Source organism: Eschrichtius robustus, chromosome 3 (genome assembly GCF_028021215.1).
Source record: "Eschrichtius robustus isolate mEscRob2 chromosome 3, mEscRob2.pri, whole genome shotgun sequence".
NCBI classification, from domain to species: domain Eukaryota; kingdom Metazoa; phylum Chordata; class Mammalia; order Artiodactyla; family Eschrichtiidae; genus Eschrichtius; species Eschrichtius robustus.
Genome location: NC_090826.1, coordinates 98599700 through 98618790, shown reverse-complemented (window position 1 = coordinate 98618790; position 19091 = coordinate 98599700). Strand labels below are relative to the sequence as shown.

The 19091-nt window shown below is 44.3% G+C and overlaps 1 protein-coding gene across 1 annotated transcript; it reads right to left on the bottom strand.

The window, feature by feature from the left end:
• Window positions 1–578: 578 nt before the first annotated feature.
• Window positions 579–10709, bottom strand: DDX20 (DEAD-box helicase 20). The gene is made up of 12 exons (XM_068540493.1): window positions 10657–10709; window positions 10121–10469; window positions 9286–9380; window positions 8039–8207; window positions 7328–7442; window positions 7061–7203; window positions 6791–6929; window positions 6632–6690; window positions 5640–5722; window positions 5182–5287; window positions 4939–5040; window positions 579–2109 (listed from the first exon to the last, which is right to left on the bottom strand). Exons 2-12 carry the CDS (start codon window positions 10419–10421, stop codon window positions 947–949), a joined length of 2475 nt encoding a protein of 824 aa, XP_068396594.1. The 5' UTR covers window positions 10422–10469; window positions 10657–10709; the 3' UTR covers window positions 579–946.
• Between the last annotated feature and the right edge of the window lie 8382 nt (window positions 10710–19091).

Here is a 19091-nt window from a genome sequence, read left to right as displayed (position 1 = left end):
GCATCTCAGAAAAATGCTAGAAACTTCCCTTAGCCTACCAGCAGAGTAGGGCAGTTCTTAACCTGGGTTCCACAGATGGGCTTCAAAGGGTCTATGAACCCTTTGAAATTACATACACAATTCTTGTTTATAGAATGAGAAATTTTCTGGGACAAATCTATAGCTTTCGTCAGATTCATAAAAGGATCCAAAAATCAACAAAGATTAAGAGCTGCTCCTTTTCCTGAGAAACAAAAACAAGACAGCCACTGATGATCCTTAGCTATTTAATGCACATCAAAAACACAGACAGCTTCCACAATTCTAAAGACAAAAGATATTCAAAAGATGAACAATAAACACGTCAACACACTTGGCTAAGTTTCTATCTTTACTGGTAATAAATATTTTTACTGGAAGCAAACAGCATCAAATCAAGGACCTTCGGGAAAGTCTGAAGCAATGTTTATTCCTTCCTGCCTAAACCTAAAAGGAGAGGGGGCTTTCTGATCTACCATGCTACAAATTTCTACAAGAACACACCTCTATGGAAATGTAGCCCAAGACTTTTGGAAAGAACTCCACAGCATAAACTTGCATTATTTTTCAAATCTCAACTGTTTTTATTTCTTTTAAGTAAGCAGTGGTGTAAGTCTTTTTAAGTGTTTCTTTTTGGAATGGCTTATAGAAAATGGCACCCTGGGACCTTTAGCTCTATGTCCCCCAAATTTTCTTTCAAGAATCTCATCCAGGAAGTTTCTTTAAAGAAGATAATTCACCTGACCTGAATCAGGTTGATTTAGGTCAAAACAATCTGAAAACTAGATGTGTCCCAGTGGAAAGCCTCGAAACTTCTCCAGTTCCTCAAAAATGCCACTATATGCCACTCTACTACAGGTCAAGGAGGATGGCAATCCAAAGGTATCACTTGTTGATATTCCCAGATGGTGTGCCGTACAGCCTATAATCACTGGTTGCCACGCATCATTTCTTGTAGATAAATGGTATTCATGTGATAGGCTGCCATCCAATTTGGATGGCTCTGAGCATTCCAATAATACGGCTGAGAAGCAGCAGCATAGTATTCCTGCCACGCCCTGTAGTAAGCCTTCCAGTACTCCTCATAGTCCTGATAGGTATTAGAAAAACTCGGATGTGTTTCCCTATGGTGGTCATACCAAAAATCTTCCTGGGGTTCTGTCTGCAATCGATAGGAAGACCGCCTGGGAAGGTTTCTCCAGCTCTGCTTAGCTCTCTGGTTATGGTTAGCTCCCTCTTTATGCCTTGCCTTTATTTGGATTTCAGGTGATTCCTGATACTCTACTAGACGAGGGGTGTCATTTCCATTCAGAGGTTGTTCCAAAGAGATATGGCCACCCACAGGAATAGATTCCAAGTCTTTCAGCTGAGTATCAGAAGAACCTTCCAAGTATGACTTACTTCCTTTGCTCTGGGAAGAAGTCCTTGAACTGTAAGAATCACTGTCACTCTCAGAGTCTCCAGATTGGCTACTACTTGTCAATATCTGCACTCTCTCTTCAGTAATTCTATTTCTCACAAAACCATTTTGAGGATTCACAGTCTGATCCCCAGGACCTGTGTAGTGTCTGATGATTTCCACAGGTTTCTCTAACCCCTCTTTAATATAGTGTTCATAATCCTCCACCAATTCTGCAAAAGTCAAAGTACATGGCAGATGGGTTTTAAAGGAAGACAGACAAGGAATTTTGGGGAGTGACACAGAAGCTTCTTTGACTTGGTGCTGACTGTTAGTAGAGTTTTCAACAGAGGTCTGAATAGAATTCTTCATTTGCTCTTCCAATTGTACGGCACAGCCCAGTTCTTTTGGTGACATGGCTTTTTCTACAATTCCACACTCTGAGTGGCTTTTCACAGGAGGCTTTTGTTTGGTATTATTTTTTGATTTGACTGATAGTGCAGATACAGAAGTATTTCTAGATGAAGCCATGTGGCTACCATGAGCTTTCTGAGTTTGAAAGGTGCTCTCTACTTTTTGAATTTGTTTTAGGGTCTGTGTAGGTATACTTGCTAAGCCATATGCATGCATGGCAGCTTCAACCTCCACATCCCAATCCAAACATTCTTCCATCAGACCAGGAGGAATAGGATCTACAGAAAAGGAATAAAAAAAGTATTAAATTCTCGAGCTGTTCTAGACCAGCATTTTCTGAATGGATTAATAAAGCTTTCCACGGTCAAATAAGAGTAAGCAACAAAATATACTAACACTATACTAAGAAGCTTAATATATTAGTATTTTAAAAGACCTAAGCAAAACTTGCAGTAAAGAAATTTGCCCAAAAATATAAAAGACCCATCCCATACCCCCTCACTTGAAAAGAGCTTATTCTAGGAGTGAGGTATGCCTCTACAGCAATTCTCCCATCCTTCCCCGTCTCCCTCTCCCCAACTCCTCCCCATTATCTCACTACTGATAACAGCAAAACAAGATATTAGAAAATGGATTGTGCTCCCCAAAGCTTACCAACTGGGAAATACTACAACTGCAACTCTGTACCGAAGTAAATCTGCCACCCTATATTCTACCAGGGAGAAATCACTGCCCTCAACAGTGGAGAAAAAAAACCTCCAAGGGGAAAAAAGCCAGATGACTGTGAAAAGATCTGTGGTACCACTGGCACTTGTAAGTTTAAAAAAATTTGCTGGCTCTAACTCTCTAAATTTCCTATCCCATCCAGGCGTGACAATTTGCTTCCACCTGCACCCAGATCTTTCCAAAGTGCGACCAATTTCCATCTTAGGCAGACTAAGTACACAGAGGCCCTGCTTTACAAAGACCTCACCTGTCTGTTGCTGCTAGTGGTGTTCCATGTATGTGTACCCACTACTCATTCCCTCAGATCTGGATTCTTCAGCTGGGGCTCTTGATCCTTCACTGAAGAGACCCTCTAACTAAACTTGGATTCCTACTAAGGTGACATCCCTTCCTTGCGGAGACCTATCATTCAGGCCACTTTCTCTCCTAATCCTGCTCCAGGCAACTCACCTGAACAGTCTGTTGTCACACAAGTGCCTAGTCCAGTATAGATCTAACACTATAAATGTCATTTTTTCAATTTATTTTTTCCATTATTTATAACTACAAAGATCACCAATAGACTTATACGTAGAGAGAATTAACAAAATATAGTCTTAGAACTGATAGAGAACCTAAAGACCATCTACTCTAAAAACAAATATTTTGTAAATCAGGACATAAGCTTAGAGCAATTTAAAAAATCTGTGAAAATGAGTTATCACAAAGCCAAAACTACTAAAATCCACAGTACTCCCAAACCTGTGCTTCATCTAGCTTCGTAAAAATCACTAAAGGAGTTAAAGATAAATTGGTAAAATATTCATTGTTATATTTATTCAGTAACTACATAGTCCATCTTCTAAAAGGTCATGTATACACTATGTAAGTATACATTTATGTATCTATACAACGTATATATACACACACTAACATGCATACATTAACATATACAGTTGACCTTTGAATAACACGGGTTTGAACTGCGGGTATGAACTGTGCAGGTCCAGTTATACGCAGATTTTTTCCAATACGTACAACAGTACTAAACAATCTGCTGTTGGCTGAATCAGCGGATGCGGAAAGGCAGATATGGAGGGCTGACTATAAGCTATATAGGGATTTATGCTGCGTGGAGGCTCGGCGTCTCTAACCCCCCCATTGTTGTTCAAGGGTCAGTTGTATAGCAAATAAACCATATTTCCACCCAGGAGGTTTTCTTTTTTTTTAATAAGTTTGTTTATTGATTGATCGATTGATTGATTGGCTGCATTGGGTCTTCGTTGCTGCGCGTGGGCTTTCTCTAGTTGCGGTGAGCGGGGGCTACTCTTCGTTGTGGCGCACGGGCTTCTCATTGCAGTGGCTCCTCTTATTGTGGAGCATGGGCTCTAGGCTCGTGGGCTTCAGTAGTTGTGGCTCATGGGCTCTAGAGCGCAGGCTCATTAGTTGTGGTACATGGGCTTAGTTGCTCTGCGGCCCGTGGGATCTTCCGGGACCAGGGATCGAACCCGTGTCCCCTGCACTGGCAGGTGGATTCCTAACCACTGCACCACCAGGGAAGCCCCAAGCTGCTTTTTAAAACTGCTGTCTTGGAAACAATGCATGTTTGAAACTATTAATTATCTCTTGAAAACTTTTTTAGAAACCCTAAAAAACTCCTGGGTGGGGACTTCCAGGAGCCACAACTACTGAGCCCACGTGTCACAACTACTGAAGCCCGCGTGCCTACAGCCCGTGTTCCGTAACAAGAGAAGCCACTGCAATGAGAGGCCCGCGCACCACAACGAAGAGTAGCCCCTGCTCGCTGCGACTAGAGAAAAGCCCGCGCGCAGCAACAAAGACCCAACAAAGACCCAACACAGCCAAAAATAAATAAATTAATTAAAAAAAAAAAAAGCAGCTTGATAAATGATTCATTAAAATCAAAAGAAAACACTTCAACATTTTCAGAATAGTGTTCACATTAAAGATACTATTCCTTCCCCATGGTGACAAAGGAGAATATGGCAAGAATTACCTTCATAGCAACATAAGAGGTAAAATACATCCCTTGATATAAAAGAATAAAATCAAATTGCAGGGCTACAAAGTAAAATATGGAGTTAATACAGTAGGAAAATATTTTTCATTTTTCATGTGTCATTAGTTAGCTTGCAATCTTCTCCCTGCTACTTATTAGCTGTAAGACCTTAGGCAAATATTTAACCTATGCCTCAATATCCTCATCTACAAAAGGTAGATAATAATAGCACATACCTCATGTAATTGTGGTGAGAATTAAATGAGTTAACATATATACTTAGAACAGTATCCAACACATCGTAAGTACTCTATGTTAGCTATTATTTTTATTAGGCCTATCATTATTATTTTGACGGCAAAATGAAATAGACAAAATATACCTGGTAAAGGCAGAAGGTTGATCTTACATTTCTGGGCAATTTTCATCACCATATTTTCTTCTTCTCCCCTACAGCAGTAGGTCACTGTCAGTCCCAAAGTACCTAAAGCACAGAAGGAATGTTAAGTAGTAAATCAATTCCAGATAAATGACACTTCAAGTCCACCTGTCACATTATAGCTTCCTCCCCTTAAAGAAAGAACCCAAACTTTTCTCTTTCCTTTTTTTTTTTTTTTTTTTTTACCAAAACGGCCAGCTCTGCCAATCCGATGCATATATGTCTCCCAATCCAATGGTACATCCAGGTTTACAACCAGATTCACGTTCTCAGCATCAATTCCACGGGAAGTCTTGAATTGAAGAAGAGAACAATTGTTTGTTCGCATTAGCCATTGCATGGCACACTATATTATTCAGTATAACCAAGAGCCAAATTAAGAATAGGAGGATATTTAAGAGCAAGGAGGATATTTAGGAGCAAAGGAAAAGAAAATTCATTTCTAATGACTAATTTCAACAATAAAGATAAAAATATAAAAGACAATTTTAGGAAGAAAGCATATTCCCCAGCACTGGAAAGACAATTATCTTCTGGTATTCTTGTCAGATACACCCACTTAAAATAATAGATGAAATCTGTATATTTGATAACAGAACTTATGTCCAGATGGATTAGTCACCCAAACTGAACAGGAAATTTACCAAATCTGTGGAAACGAGGACTCTGCAATGAAACTGCTTCAGTTTAGCCATAGCATCAAGACGCTGATTCTGATTCATGTTGCCTAAAAGGACCCAGAAAGAAAGTCATATAAAAACAAGTGAACATACATTTATCAAATCCACAAAAATCAGAAATCATAATTGCCAGTCTTAACACTTTAACAACCAAAGTTAATTCTGTCCTTATATGCAAATCTAGGTTAAGAACTAAAGTCAGGAAAAAAAAAAAAAAAAAAAAAGACCTAAAGTCAGAATCTTCTAAAATATGGTTAGGCAATCAACTCGAAATTCAATTTTAAATGGTGACTAGGCTATGCCTGTAGATATAACATTATATCTACAAAGTGCCATATGAGGTTTAACAATTCTTAGGAAAATAAAATTGCTTTAACCAGCTGTTTACCAATTTGGTGTTGAAGTGTGATCTATCATCCAAATACTGGTCCATGAGAAAACGGCCTCCCCAGTATCTCATAATATACCACGACTAAATGAGTTTATGCTAACAGGTAAAAACTAAGCTGAGATAGCAATCAAAACTCTAAAAAGGATCTCACTTATCAAAAATTCCTTTAAATCTTTCATTCCTAGGTCAACAGTAATAATTTAGCTTTGTGTCAAAAACGAATCAGTTTTGCCTTCCACAAGACTGTAAAAGTCAATTTAGTTAGCAATTCTTTGCATTTTTTACAATGATTATCTTAAGATAACAAAGACAGACTCTATTTTGTAAAGTTATTAAGTTCTTTGTGGATATAACTCCAGTTTTCTAGTTTTTTAGTATATACCATGTTACTTCTTAAAAAGACAAATCCCAGTGAAAAATAAACCTGAAATTCCTTTTACTCTGAAGACTCAGTGTAACCTCACACTCACAAGACAACTCAGGAAATGGTACCTCTTCCTCCTGACCTTGGAGAAGCTTCAAGTCAGGATACTAAACAAAGGTTAAAGTTAAGAGATGAACTTACCTGAAATGCACTCTGCAGGAAAGCCTTTAGAAGAAAGGATATCAGCCAAGTGTTGTGCTCTATCAAAAATAACACAGAGGGTTATAACTTTACAAATACTGCCCCACACCTATCCTTTTATTTCACAAGTTCCCCAGATGACTTTTTAAGGTACATTACCTGCTGTGTAAATTAGAAAAGACTAAGGCTTGATTAAATGGAATTTTGCTGAACAATTCTTGTAAATGCTGAGTCTTTTCCTCAAAAATCTTATGGGCCAAAGGGTATGAACTGACAACTTTGTAGTACTGCTTCAAACCTACAAAGAAGACTCTTCTGTTAAAATGAGCATATTTTCTATAGCAAATATGAAAGCAAAAGCCAACTTAGCAAAGGAAAGCTCCAGAATATCACAAACAAACCCACTAAATATCCAATATCTGTACACACCTATGAGACTCGGATCACTGGAATTTAGTCTTACAAAAGTGGGCTCTCTCATGTACTTTGTCAAAGCATTAGCCAAAAATTCAGGGTAAGTAGCTGACACTGCCAACATCTGTTTACTAGCAGGCAAGGAAGAATAAATCCAACTGCAAAATAGAAGAAAAACACACACACCATGGAAACTATTCAGATGATAATCACCACCTAGAAAAGCAAAAGATAGATACTTTGGGGCACCATTTTAATAGTCAAGTTAGTTATTTTTCTTACTTTATTTGCTCCTGGAAGCTGCCTTCTTCTAAAAGCTTATCTGCTTCATCAAGAATAAAGAGACGTATACTGCCTGGATTCAAGTAGTCAAGTTCTATCAGTTGTTTAATTCTGCCTAAAGTCCAGAAAAAAACATATTCAAATATTCATATGCACCAAATCTGTGCAAATTTCAGCCAATGTTGTTATTCTACTTACAGGTTGAATTGCTGACTTTCCTGACCCAACCCTCATTACTCTTTACACACTAAACCACAAATTAGAAATCTTGAGTTCTGATCCTCCCTAAGTCCATTATTTTTTCCCTCATATTTCATCACCAATACGTATGGAAAATAAACACTTCCTGTCAAAAGACTTGTAAGGCACTGAATGCTAGATTATGATTCTGAGTGATTCATGACCGAAGGACTAATACGGAAGCAAAGAATAATCCCGATCCATGGCTTAGAAGGGCTTTCTGAAATCATCTCATTCCTCTTCTTCTCAGAAGCCTATCCCATACTTGTTCTTAAACATCCTTAGAAACAGAAATTTCATAAATTCTGTTGGTAATCCAGTCATGTGTTTATATCTCACTAATCTAATGCTCTTCATTTTTAATCCTCAAAACAATTACCATAATTATCAAAGATTGCCATATTCTTACTGTTATATAGAAGTGTTCAGTTACTTAAAAGCCCCAGTTATTAACAGGCATTGATATCTTACCAGGAGAACCAACAGCAATATGACACTTTTTAAGTCTGGTTTTGTCTTGTGATAATGGAGTCCCTCCGATAAACACATGACACACTAAGCCTTCCATTTTTATTCCAATGGCTGTGATAACAGAATGTATCTGTATAGCAATTTCTCTTGTAGGAGCCAAGATCAAAATCTAAAAAGAAACATAAAATATACCTTTAACAAGTCGGTAGAATAAATACATAAGGCAGGACTCAAAAAGCTTTACAGTGTTTTTTAACCCAGATATGAGTATCTGGGTTAAAAAACACTGTTGAAGAGTCATCATCAGATAGACATGACTGAGAACTTGAAATACAGCCTGCTGTAACTACTAAACCACAAAGTAAGACTATGAGGATCATACCTGATTCATCTTTATATCCCCAATGCCTGGCATACTGTTTAAACATAACAAATCTTTGCTGAAGAAATGATCTCCAAACCCAAACCTCCTGTTAATTTGGGTAAGGCCCTCTTAGACCTACTCTGAGAGAACCCAGAAGATGGGAGATCAGTATAATACATTCACTGTAAGTACCACATGCAGTTACCTACAATAGCCAAACACCTCATTACCATGAATCAGGTCAAACGCTAAACCTCACCACAATCTAGTGGGCAAATAAATGAATAAAGAGGGCTGCCCTGGTGGCACAGTGGTTGAGAATCTGCCTGCCAATGCAGGGGACACGGGTTCGAGCCCTGGTCTGGGAGGATCCCACATGCCGCGGAGCAACTGGGCCCGTGAGCCACAACTACTGAGCCTGCGCGTCTGGAGCCTGTGCTCCGCAACAAGAGAGGCCGCGATAAGTGAGAGGCCCACGCACCGCGATGAAGAGTGGCCCCCGCTTGCCGCAACTAGAGAAAGCCCTCACACAGAAACGAAGACCCAACACGGCCATAAATAAATAAATTAATTAAATTTTTAAAAAAAGAATAAAGAATCCCTATCTGTATTCTCAAGTAATGACAAAATTGACACACATGGCAGACTTATTTAACACGCAGTAATAATAGAAATCTCTAAACTTCTAACACTAATAATGTGTATTTGGTCACCAACCACACCAACACCACTCAACAGCCTTAAGGTCTACTTTACTTGTATACTTTTCATATGTCTTAACACAATCATTCACTTCTACCTCTGAGGAGCTACCGGTATTTCATCTGACCTGTAGTAAATCCACATAACATACCCTCCTTTGGGTCCTCTGAGCTAAACTCACCTGGGTACTTAGGTTTTCAAGAACAAGAGAGTCCAAAGCAATGGTGGAGAACACACAGGTTTTCCCAGTGCCAGACTTAGCTTGAACAATTAAATCTGAGGAGGAAAAAAAAAAAAAAATTATCATTAGCCAGGACTGACTGAAGAAGCTTAGGTACCAACATGAAATCCCAGAACTAGACAGGTCTCCAGAGATCACATCCTTAACCACTTTCGTTTTTAAGTTAACTCTAAAACAAACATGTGGCCATATCCAGAAACAGGCCTCCTCCCTGAACCTCCACCATTTCTCTTCTCTTTTTGGCTTAGAAAGCAGAAATTTATTTTCTCAAAGTTTTGGAGGCCAGAAATATGAAATCAAGGTATCAGCCGGGCCACATTCTCTCCTAAGGCTCTATGGTACAATCCTTCCTGTCTCTTCCAGCTTCTGACGGCTGAGACATTTCTTGGCTTGGAGCTGTGTAACTCCAATCTCTGCCTCCATTTTCACATGGCTTTCTTCTCTGCCTTTCTCCCTTCTCTTATAAGGACTCTTGCCACTGGATTTAGGGCCTACCCTAATCCAGGCTGATCTCATCTGAGATCTTTCCTGCCGTTTATATTCCCAAACGTAGAACCACCTGACAGCGCGGAATGGACCTCAACTATCTCCAAATTCAATACTGCGCCTCCGTTTGACAGAGGAGGAAACTGACGCTCGCGTGCGTGCGGCGTCTTGCCCCGGGCCGAGCCCTGCAAGACGGCCGCTCCGGGCCCTTCCCGGCCCTCGCCACGGACTTGGCCGCCGCCGCCCCCTCCTCCGGCCCTTCCGGTCCCTCCAGGGCCCCAGCCCTCACCGAGTCCGCACCGCCCCAGCGGTATGGCCTTGAGCTGCACGGGCGACGGCCGCTCGAAGCCAACCGCCTGCAGCCCCTCCAGCACCGGCCGCGACAGCAGCAGCGACTCGAAGTCCCCCGGCTCCGCCAGCAGCACGTCCCCGGTGCGGGTCCGCGGGCCGCTGATGTCATGAGCCGTCCGCAGACTCCGCACTGGCCGGGGCGCTGGCTCCGGGGCCGCGAAGTGCGCGGCCACGCGCTCCGCAGGCATAGTGCTCTCCATAGTCTTTAAGGCCGCCGGAGCTTCAGATGCCGCCGCCATGCTAGCCGCGCCGCCGGATCTCGCGGTACTTGGGGCGAGGCGGAGAGCCTGAGAACAAGAAGAGGAAAAACTTTATTGGCAGTCTTCCTGCGAAGACACTGACACTCCTGGCCTCGAAGAGGAGGGGTAAGGGACGGAAGTCCGAGGCTTAGAAAGACTCGGAAAACAGCTATAACAACAAAAAAACGTGGCCTGAGGAAGGCGGGAAAAGGGAGGGGAGGAAAGCTGAGGCTACCGGTGTGTCGCCGCCTACGGCCTGCAGAGGACGCCGCGCGCTCACGGTGGGAGCACTGCCCCGCCCTGCGCCCGCGTTGCCGACCTCACAATGCTGCCTTTGTGAAGAGCCCAGTGCGTCACGCTCCCAGCCTCCTGGCTTCGGCTCGGCGGTCAACTCCTCCGGCTCCCCACCGTGTCCCGCCCCAGCTCGCTGCCTCCTCCTGTGCTCGCAGAGAGCGCCCGAAGTACAGCGAGATTTAGGATTGACCACGTTGCCTGGTATATATCCGTGTGCTTTCATCTCTGCGTTCCCAGCCCCTAGCACAGTACCTGGCACACGCTGAGCTCTGATAAAAGCAAATCGAATTGGAACCAGCAACTGGACTGACAACTCCCACATTAGTATCTACACCTCCGACCTTCCTCTGAACTCCAGACTTGTACATCCATCTCCCTTCTCAGCACCTCCACTTTATGTCTAATAGCTCAAATTGAACGTTTTCTGTGTGTTGCTCCTATCCCTCCCCACCACCATCTCATGGATAACAACAGTCTTTACCACTTTATTTTAGGTCTCTGCTCAAATACCACCTTTTCAAAGAGGACTTTCCTGAACACTCTATCTGAGATAGCTCCCCCATCCTGGCAGCTCCGCCGCCTTTCCCATCGCTCTCTATTCCCTTGTTCTGCTTTATTTTTCTTCATGGTACTTATCACTAGATGAAATCATATGTTTATTGTCTGTCTCCCCCACTCTATGAGGACAGGGACCTATTCTCTTTTGTTCTCTGCAGTATCCCTAATCGGAAAAAACAATCTGACACAGAGTAAGTGCTCAATATTTATTGAATAAATGAGCTCCTATAACAAATTCTGAGTCATAACTCCAAATGTAAGTATTTTTGGAACCTAATATTATTCACAATTACAAATCTAAAGATTATATCATAATTCTGGTCGTTATCTCTCACCAGCCTCACACTTCCCTACACACACACACACACACACACACACACACACACACACACGGTGATGATTCAGATTCCGAAGGAGGTAGGAGGACTTTGGCAAGGTAATCCCACTGGAAAGGGATTCTCAGATGCATTTTTCTTAAAAATTTACAAAACATTGAGAAAATGTCAACTGTTCATATGAAAGAAGGGGGCCTGTTGGGAGTGGGCAGTAAAGGTTCCAGACTTCCTCTTAGTACCCCACCTCTTTCATCCACCTAATCCCTAAATCCCAAACCTGGGAATTAATTATTCTTGACTCCACCTTCCATTATCCCTCTCCCCTTTCTTTTTTTTGGGGGGGATTTGGATTGACCAGGGGTTGAACCCGGGGCCATGGCAGACAGTGAAAGCACCGAGTCCTAACCACTGGACCGCCAGGAAAGTCCCTCCCCTTTCTAACAATTACTTGAGGGCAAGTAATTTTGCTTCCAAATATCTCATCCATATTTCTTCTCCAGTCTCCATAGCATCTGTCCTATTTTAGGTCCCTTTTAAGGGTCCTATTTTAGGACCTTTTAGGTCCTAACTGTCACAACAACCTCCTGAATGGTTCCCCTGCCCAAATACTGCAGTTATGTTACTAGGCATAAATTATATTGCTATAGCTAAAAACAAATCAATACAATTTTTTTCCTCAGTAGTTAAAAACTGTAATAATGCTGTTGGTCGTAATTTTTAGTGCCATAAAAATAAGATGTAAAGGTAAGAGACCATTTAATAACCAGGTGAGGTATGAGAGTAACATACGCAGAAACCAGTTGGACTGTTGTCTGCCTGCTGGCCTCCTTCAGGATAAAATCACAATGGGACCCCAGCCTCTTTGTATGCTGTTCTGTCTACTTGGAAAATTTTTCCTCACCTTATGTGCCTGGAAGCTAGAGGGGGGAAGGATTCCTGTGAATTGAAGAAGTGGGAGTAAAAGGTAGACTCGGAATGGATTTTCAGGTTCAAATGGTCCCAGGCAATGATTTCACAATGGAAGTTTCTGCACCCAGAGGAAAGGAAAATAATGTAAACAAAAACATAGACATAAGGTGTCCCCCCACCGAATGTGAGGATCCGTGGGAATATGTGGAAAGAAGGGAAGGCACTAAGATTTTTATAGCCACTTTTTCTCATTTGATCCTCAAAGCAACAAAAGGTAGTCAACCTTATTATTTGCATTCAATCTGCAAACATCTCTTTATTCATTCTTTCAACAGAAATCTTCTAAACGCCTAATACGCATCAGCCAGATGCTGGAGATTCAAAACTGGGACAAAATAAGCAGAGCGCTTGCCCTCAAGAAGAAAGATACGTGCAAACAGATAGCTCTGACCAAGGAGGAAATATGCAAGTAGCACAAGGTGGTGTAAAATTACATGCAGTACTGACACTTTTCAGGGCCTTAGCTGCTCAAAGTGTGGCTGTCATGTGGGAGAGCGTGAGAACATCTGAAAAATTGAGAAAAACAGCTTTTGGTATTCAGAGACCAATAGCTTTCTTCTCTATGCCCTTCTCTCCCCATCCCAAATCAAAGTGGTTTAAAGCATGCATGGAACTATAAGAAAACCTCCATGCCCAGGTCACTCTTTTCCTAATCCCTGGAGTCTAGCACTTCTGCCAAGATAGCTGCACCAGGAGACAAAGCTCAAGTCCCTTGAAGCACTGGGGGGTGATTTTCTGAGCTGATCCTGAAGGATAGATGTGGAGTTCATCAGGCAGCGGGGGTGGAAGGAAAGCTCACCAGGCAGACAAGTTAGAAAGATATTCTGGGCAAAAGGAACAGTTTGTGCAAAGGCGTGGAAGCATGAGAAACCATAGTAGTTACGGTAAGGTATGAGCTTTAGCATGAACGGAGGTAAGTATGGCAGCACTTACCAGGAAACAAGGTTGCAGAGATATATTGGTCCCATAGTATGGAGGACCTTGTCTGCCACCATAAGGAATATAAAATTAATGTGTTATGCTCGCCCAAAGGAGGATAGTGTTATGTAGCAATAGAGAGAAATACAATTGGAAATATAGACTAGGGCTTGATCCATGACAAAGCTGAGGAGTTTGGATTGTAACTTGCAGGGCATCGAGCATCATGTCAGTTTGGGATCTAATATGAGGTAGTAACTGCAAGGCCCACTTTATACGCTGCTTCTCACACCTAACAGCCCCTGGGTCTTTTGGGTGTTGTCCACTGCTTTCTGAGTGTCAGTGCTTAACCTGTGCGCTGCTTAGCCAGCAAACAGTGACTGAGCACATGTTTCCTAGTTCTCTCTCCCAGGCAAGGGGAACATTCCCTCCTATATTCTTCAGTTCATCTGCTCAGTGGACTAGCGCCATCAATAAACTTAAGGTATATCAAGTTTATTAAGTAACAATATCTGGCCTTCTGGACAGAATTTTTCACGTCCCTGCTCAGTCCTATGCAGCTACCTTTCAACGTGGAGAACAACTATTTTCATATGTGCCCCTTGGCCTATGGGGTGACTGTGTCTTCAGTACCTTTTCAAACAGGAATGAGGAGAGGGGAAGAAGCAGCAAAGGCCCAGGTTCCTATACTCTGCATGGCCACCTCCCACCATGGGGACTTGCTTAGCTGGCTTTCAGTAAAGGACCCCAGGCCATCCTCCCTCTCTCTAGACCAGACTCCCCTCTGCCCAAGGCCCGCGTTGATTAATTGCCCCATTTAATACCACAGCCTCAGTCTTTAGGGAGGAAGGCGTCACGTTTGCTCTTCTTCTGAGAATGGGGCCCAATTCATTCTTGTCCAGGCAGCATAATAAATAACCTGCCCCTGTTGGCAGGGAGTTTATTAGAGACTGATGGGACATTTAACAATAACTGGGGGCCTGTGATTTATTAGGTAGGGAGGTTTGTGGCGTCTCTGAAGACTGGGAATGTGGAATTTAATTGATAAAGCGGCTGTCAGCAGCAATGAGATGCACTCAATAGAATACGCATTTGAGGGCTTCTCTTTGGAGCTGTCAGGAAGGGTTTCTGCTAATCATATGCAGCTCCTGCGGATGGTGGTGTCTGCTGGTTATTTGGGTGAGACACAAATGGCAGGGAGGGGACTCTGAAAGGGGCCCGGGGAAGGGTGCACCTGTCAGTTGCCCGGCCTGATGGAAGAATGTGACACAAATGAGCAAAAGGAAAGATTTCCATCACCCCAAGAGAGGGCTCCCCTTCAAGAGGACTTTGTTTCTCTCCTGTGAGCTGCGCAAGAGAACAAGAGGTGCCGTGCACCCACTTCCTGGAGAAGGAGGGAAAGGAAAGAGTTAAGTGGCAAGAGAGATTTGTTCTGGAATTCTAAAGTCCCTAAACCTGACCTATCTGCACCAGAGACCCCCCTGCCTGGCTCCCCAGCCACAGACACTCATATACACATCGCCCCCCCACACACACACCACCGTTACCTGCCTCCCTCCAGCACCATAGTTACCCACATCCACACAGCCTCCTCCTGTCACTGCTGCTTTCATGCCGAGAACAGAGCCACAAAGACTCAGATGGACGGAGCCTCTCCTTTGTTCTATTGTTGTCTCCCGGCTCTGGAGACCCCAGAATCCAGGCTGAGAAACTGGAAATAAATTCTTGTGGTCTGGAGCGTGCAGAGCACACCATACCTTACCTCCTCGGCCCGCCCTCCACCCAGTTTCCCGACAGCAAGGGAGCTTGGTTTTATCTCTGAGGCCATCCATGATGGCACTGATGATGGTACAGCTCCGTCCTCAGGCAGCCCTGAGCCTTTCCAGGCAGCTCTGCTCACATTTGCTGCTCCCCTCATCCCTCAGGCGGTTGCTCAGACTTAAACAAGGCCATGTAAGGCACGAGAGGGGCTTTCTGAGGCCAGTCTGCTTCCCTCCTATGATCCTCCCGCATCTATTCTTAGGTCCCAGGAGACTGATCTGCCTCCGTGTTCCCTCCAGGGAGAGAAAGGGAGGGGGAGGCAAAGCCAGGGAAGAAGAAATAATTGTCACTGTCTAATCTGAGCCTCAGTGGTGACACTGAGGGACCTCTGAGCAGAATGGATACAGCAACTGGTTTGATTAAATCAAACCCTTCCCGCAACCTTGTTAAATTAAACTGACAGGCCGGGAGCAGATGAGGGAGCGCAGAGGGATCATCACCTGCGGTGGAGGCAGGGGAGGCCAGGAGCTGGGGCTGGGAGGAAGATCAGATGGTAGCAGAGCAGCGGCCTGCCCTTTCCCTTATTTGCCGACTATAGATGGGAGATGAGATTTATGGATGTGAGATGCCTAAGTACCTGTCTGAGCACAGGCTGTGGAAGTGACGCAGAGGCAGACTGCCGCCTCTCAGTAGGCTCTGCAAATTCCCTTGGCACTGTCCAATGACAGTGTTCTTGACATTTCAAAGGGCCTTTACACTTTACCTTCACAACAGGCAGGTAGCAGTGAGATTATTTTCCTCACTTTGCAGTCAGAGAAACTGAGGCACAGGGGGATTACAGGGCCAACTCGCAGGCAGAGATGGGCAGCAGAGCCAGTCTAAGACCCCCAGGTCTCCCACCTGCCCGTCCTGGCTCACTTCACCTCCAGCTTATGCCATTTGGCGGAACTTCCCAGGACTTAGTCCCTGGACTGCCATCTCTTCTCCCACCCACCAGAGAAATGTAAACCACACAGCTTGCTTCGTGGGCCATCAGGAAAATGCCAGTTTCCACCTGGCTTGGGGCAGCGCACCTGCAAAGCACACGGCTGGCTTCCAAAGGTCATGAGGCCATTCTAATGTACTCATATCACTCTCCCACCTGCCCAAGGCCTCCCGAGTCATTTCCACTCCACCTAATTACAAGTTAGGGGAGGGGAAGGGGGTGGGTGAGATATTGTTAGCAACACCAGCAAACAGCAATAGGAGACAGATAACACCGATACCCTGCTGGCTTCCTCACCTGTCACCCAGTTCCTCACCTGCCAAAGCTAATTTTCCACTCACCAGTGGGTGAGAGCTCATTTCAGAGTGTGTGAGCCACACACACACTCACACACATGCATGGGTACCCAGTGCCGTTGTGAATAGAGTAATGCCTCACCCAGGATTCCCTTGTTCTCACTTTCCATGCATTCCAATGATTTGTTTATTGACACCTCCACCCTTTTCCAATCTATTTTACGTAGGGAAGACACTGGGATGGGGAGGCTGGCAAAGATGGTGCATAGTGATTACTGGAGACCCTGTTGACCCCTACCTCCTCCAAGGCACACTCATCACACGCCAATTAATGATCAGAACCTGGGACAGGGAGAACAAAGGACAGAGGGAAGGGGAGAGAGGAGCAGACTTTCAACCACTGCCACCATGAAGGAAGCTGGGAGAGAGAGCCGGCACAAGGTGGTAACATTTGCTTGATGAGGACAAACAACTGGAAACAGCACCCACCAGGGGAGAGTATGTATGGGCCACACCAGACATGGCATTGCCATGCTCTTCCCTCATGGCTTTCATCACCACTCTTGACCTGAAAAAGAGCAGGCAGGCAGATAGGTCGAAGGTACTTGGACAAATATCACCAGCTTCCTGAACTCACCGTTGGTGTTGTGACTGGCCGCACCCAAACCCAACATGTCCAACCCATCGATCTGAAATCATAGAAGAGATCTCTAAGGCAAGGAGTTGGATTCCTCTAGAAACACCTACCAAAGTGTGATGGAGGGGAAAGAGGTCTTGGCGGGGAGTAGGGGAAGGGTGGGAGGGACAGGGGAGGGAAGATCACTGGATCTGAGTTCCTTTGCTGATTCTGCCATTAGCAACCTGGGTGACTTAGGGCAAATCACTTAACATTTCTGGGCTGCACTCTCCTAACTTGTAAAGTCATACGCTTGGGTGTGAAATGTAGACTGTCAGACTTAGAGATCACAGAGGAGAAAACTGAGACACAACGAGGTTAAATTACTTGTTCAAGTCCACATGGTGAGGCCTTGGAGTGACAGAAGGCATGGGTTCTGAAGCCAGAGCCTCTGTGTGAACCGAGGGGAGTTCTGGCTCTTCATCCCCTTCCTCATCTTCAGAACAGAGGCAATAGGAGCCCTGCCTCCGAGGGTCTGGGAAGAACAGATGAGTGCCTGACACAAGGAAAGCCTTCAATAAATGTTAGCTAGCTCTATTTTCAGTGACAGACTGGAGGTTCAGACCCACAGAGCTTGACTTCTAGTCTCTCCATGAGGTCACAATTCCCTGATTATCTGTAAGGTCCTTTACAGCTCCCAAATTCTATGATTCTAAGTCAGAGAGATTAAAATGCAAGTTATTTCCAAAACCCTCCAGGCAGAGACACAAAAGACCATTTGGGGGATTCATTATTCACTCTCCATTGCCTCAGTCACTTTCTATGGATGATGATTCATGAGGAATAATCACAGCAGAGAAAACCTGTCCAAATGCAGGGAGGAGGGAGGGCAGTAAAAACCCCAAACTCCTTTGCGTGTTCAGCTCCTGTTCGGCAACGTGCATCTTCATTTGTTAAATGATGGCGGTGTTTCTTGGCCTCATTGCCTCTCCGCTCTGGGAACCGGAGGCTGTCTCTTGGCACAGACTGCTGCTGCTGCGCGTCACTGCCCACCCCACTCACACCCCACAAAACCCCAGGGCTCTGGTCAAGCAGAAGCCCTCACAGAAGCAGCTGTCACCCTCAGCACTGGCTCCCCTCAGGGTCATGATCAGAGAGGGCCGGTGTCTGATCAGGGTAAGGACAGTTCTCTGGCACCTGCAAAAGACCAAGAAGAGGCTTAGGAGCCAGCCTGGTGGAAGCAAATATGCACAGGAAGCCAAACCTGAAACTGACCTCTTTTTCTACTTACCCGGTGGCCTCAGTGGGAGAAGCAGGTAGCCTTCTTTCTCTCTTGCTGACAACTCTTCCCCTGGCAGGCTGCCAATGCCTGGTACTTGCTTACAGCTACCAGAAGCTGGTGGAGATGACCAAATAGTGTGTAATAAAATCAGCTTTTGCCCTGAGTTGCAGGCCATGGTGATGCTACAGGGAAGTCAGCGCTGGGCCTCCAGGGAGGCAGATGTGGCAGGATATCCCCAGGGGAGTGCAGGGAGCAAGTCACTTTCCTTCTCAGTGCAGTTTGCATCAACCAGCATTAATCTGCACAAATTCCATGAGTATATCCCCTAGCTGTGCCCTGACATTCTTCAGGTGTTCTTTGCAGTTGAAAAATACTTGCTTTTCCAGCAAATGTTTGCAGAATGGAAATGTTTACTTCCCAGTAGCAATGAGACCATCGCTTAGGCACCATAAGCACAGGCCCATAGCTGCAGATAATTCCAAATAGGGGTTGGTAGCAGCCCATAGACTAACTGCTCATTCTTCAGACTAGTCTAATTTTGCACTTACAATTCCTCTGAATTGTTCAGGTGAAATAATCCATTCATTCATGAAGTTTTCTCAGACTACTATCCTGCTACTGCTTCCTCCAACACCTTCCTTCTGTCCCTCTCCAAA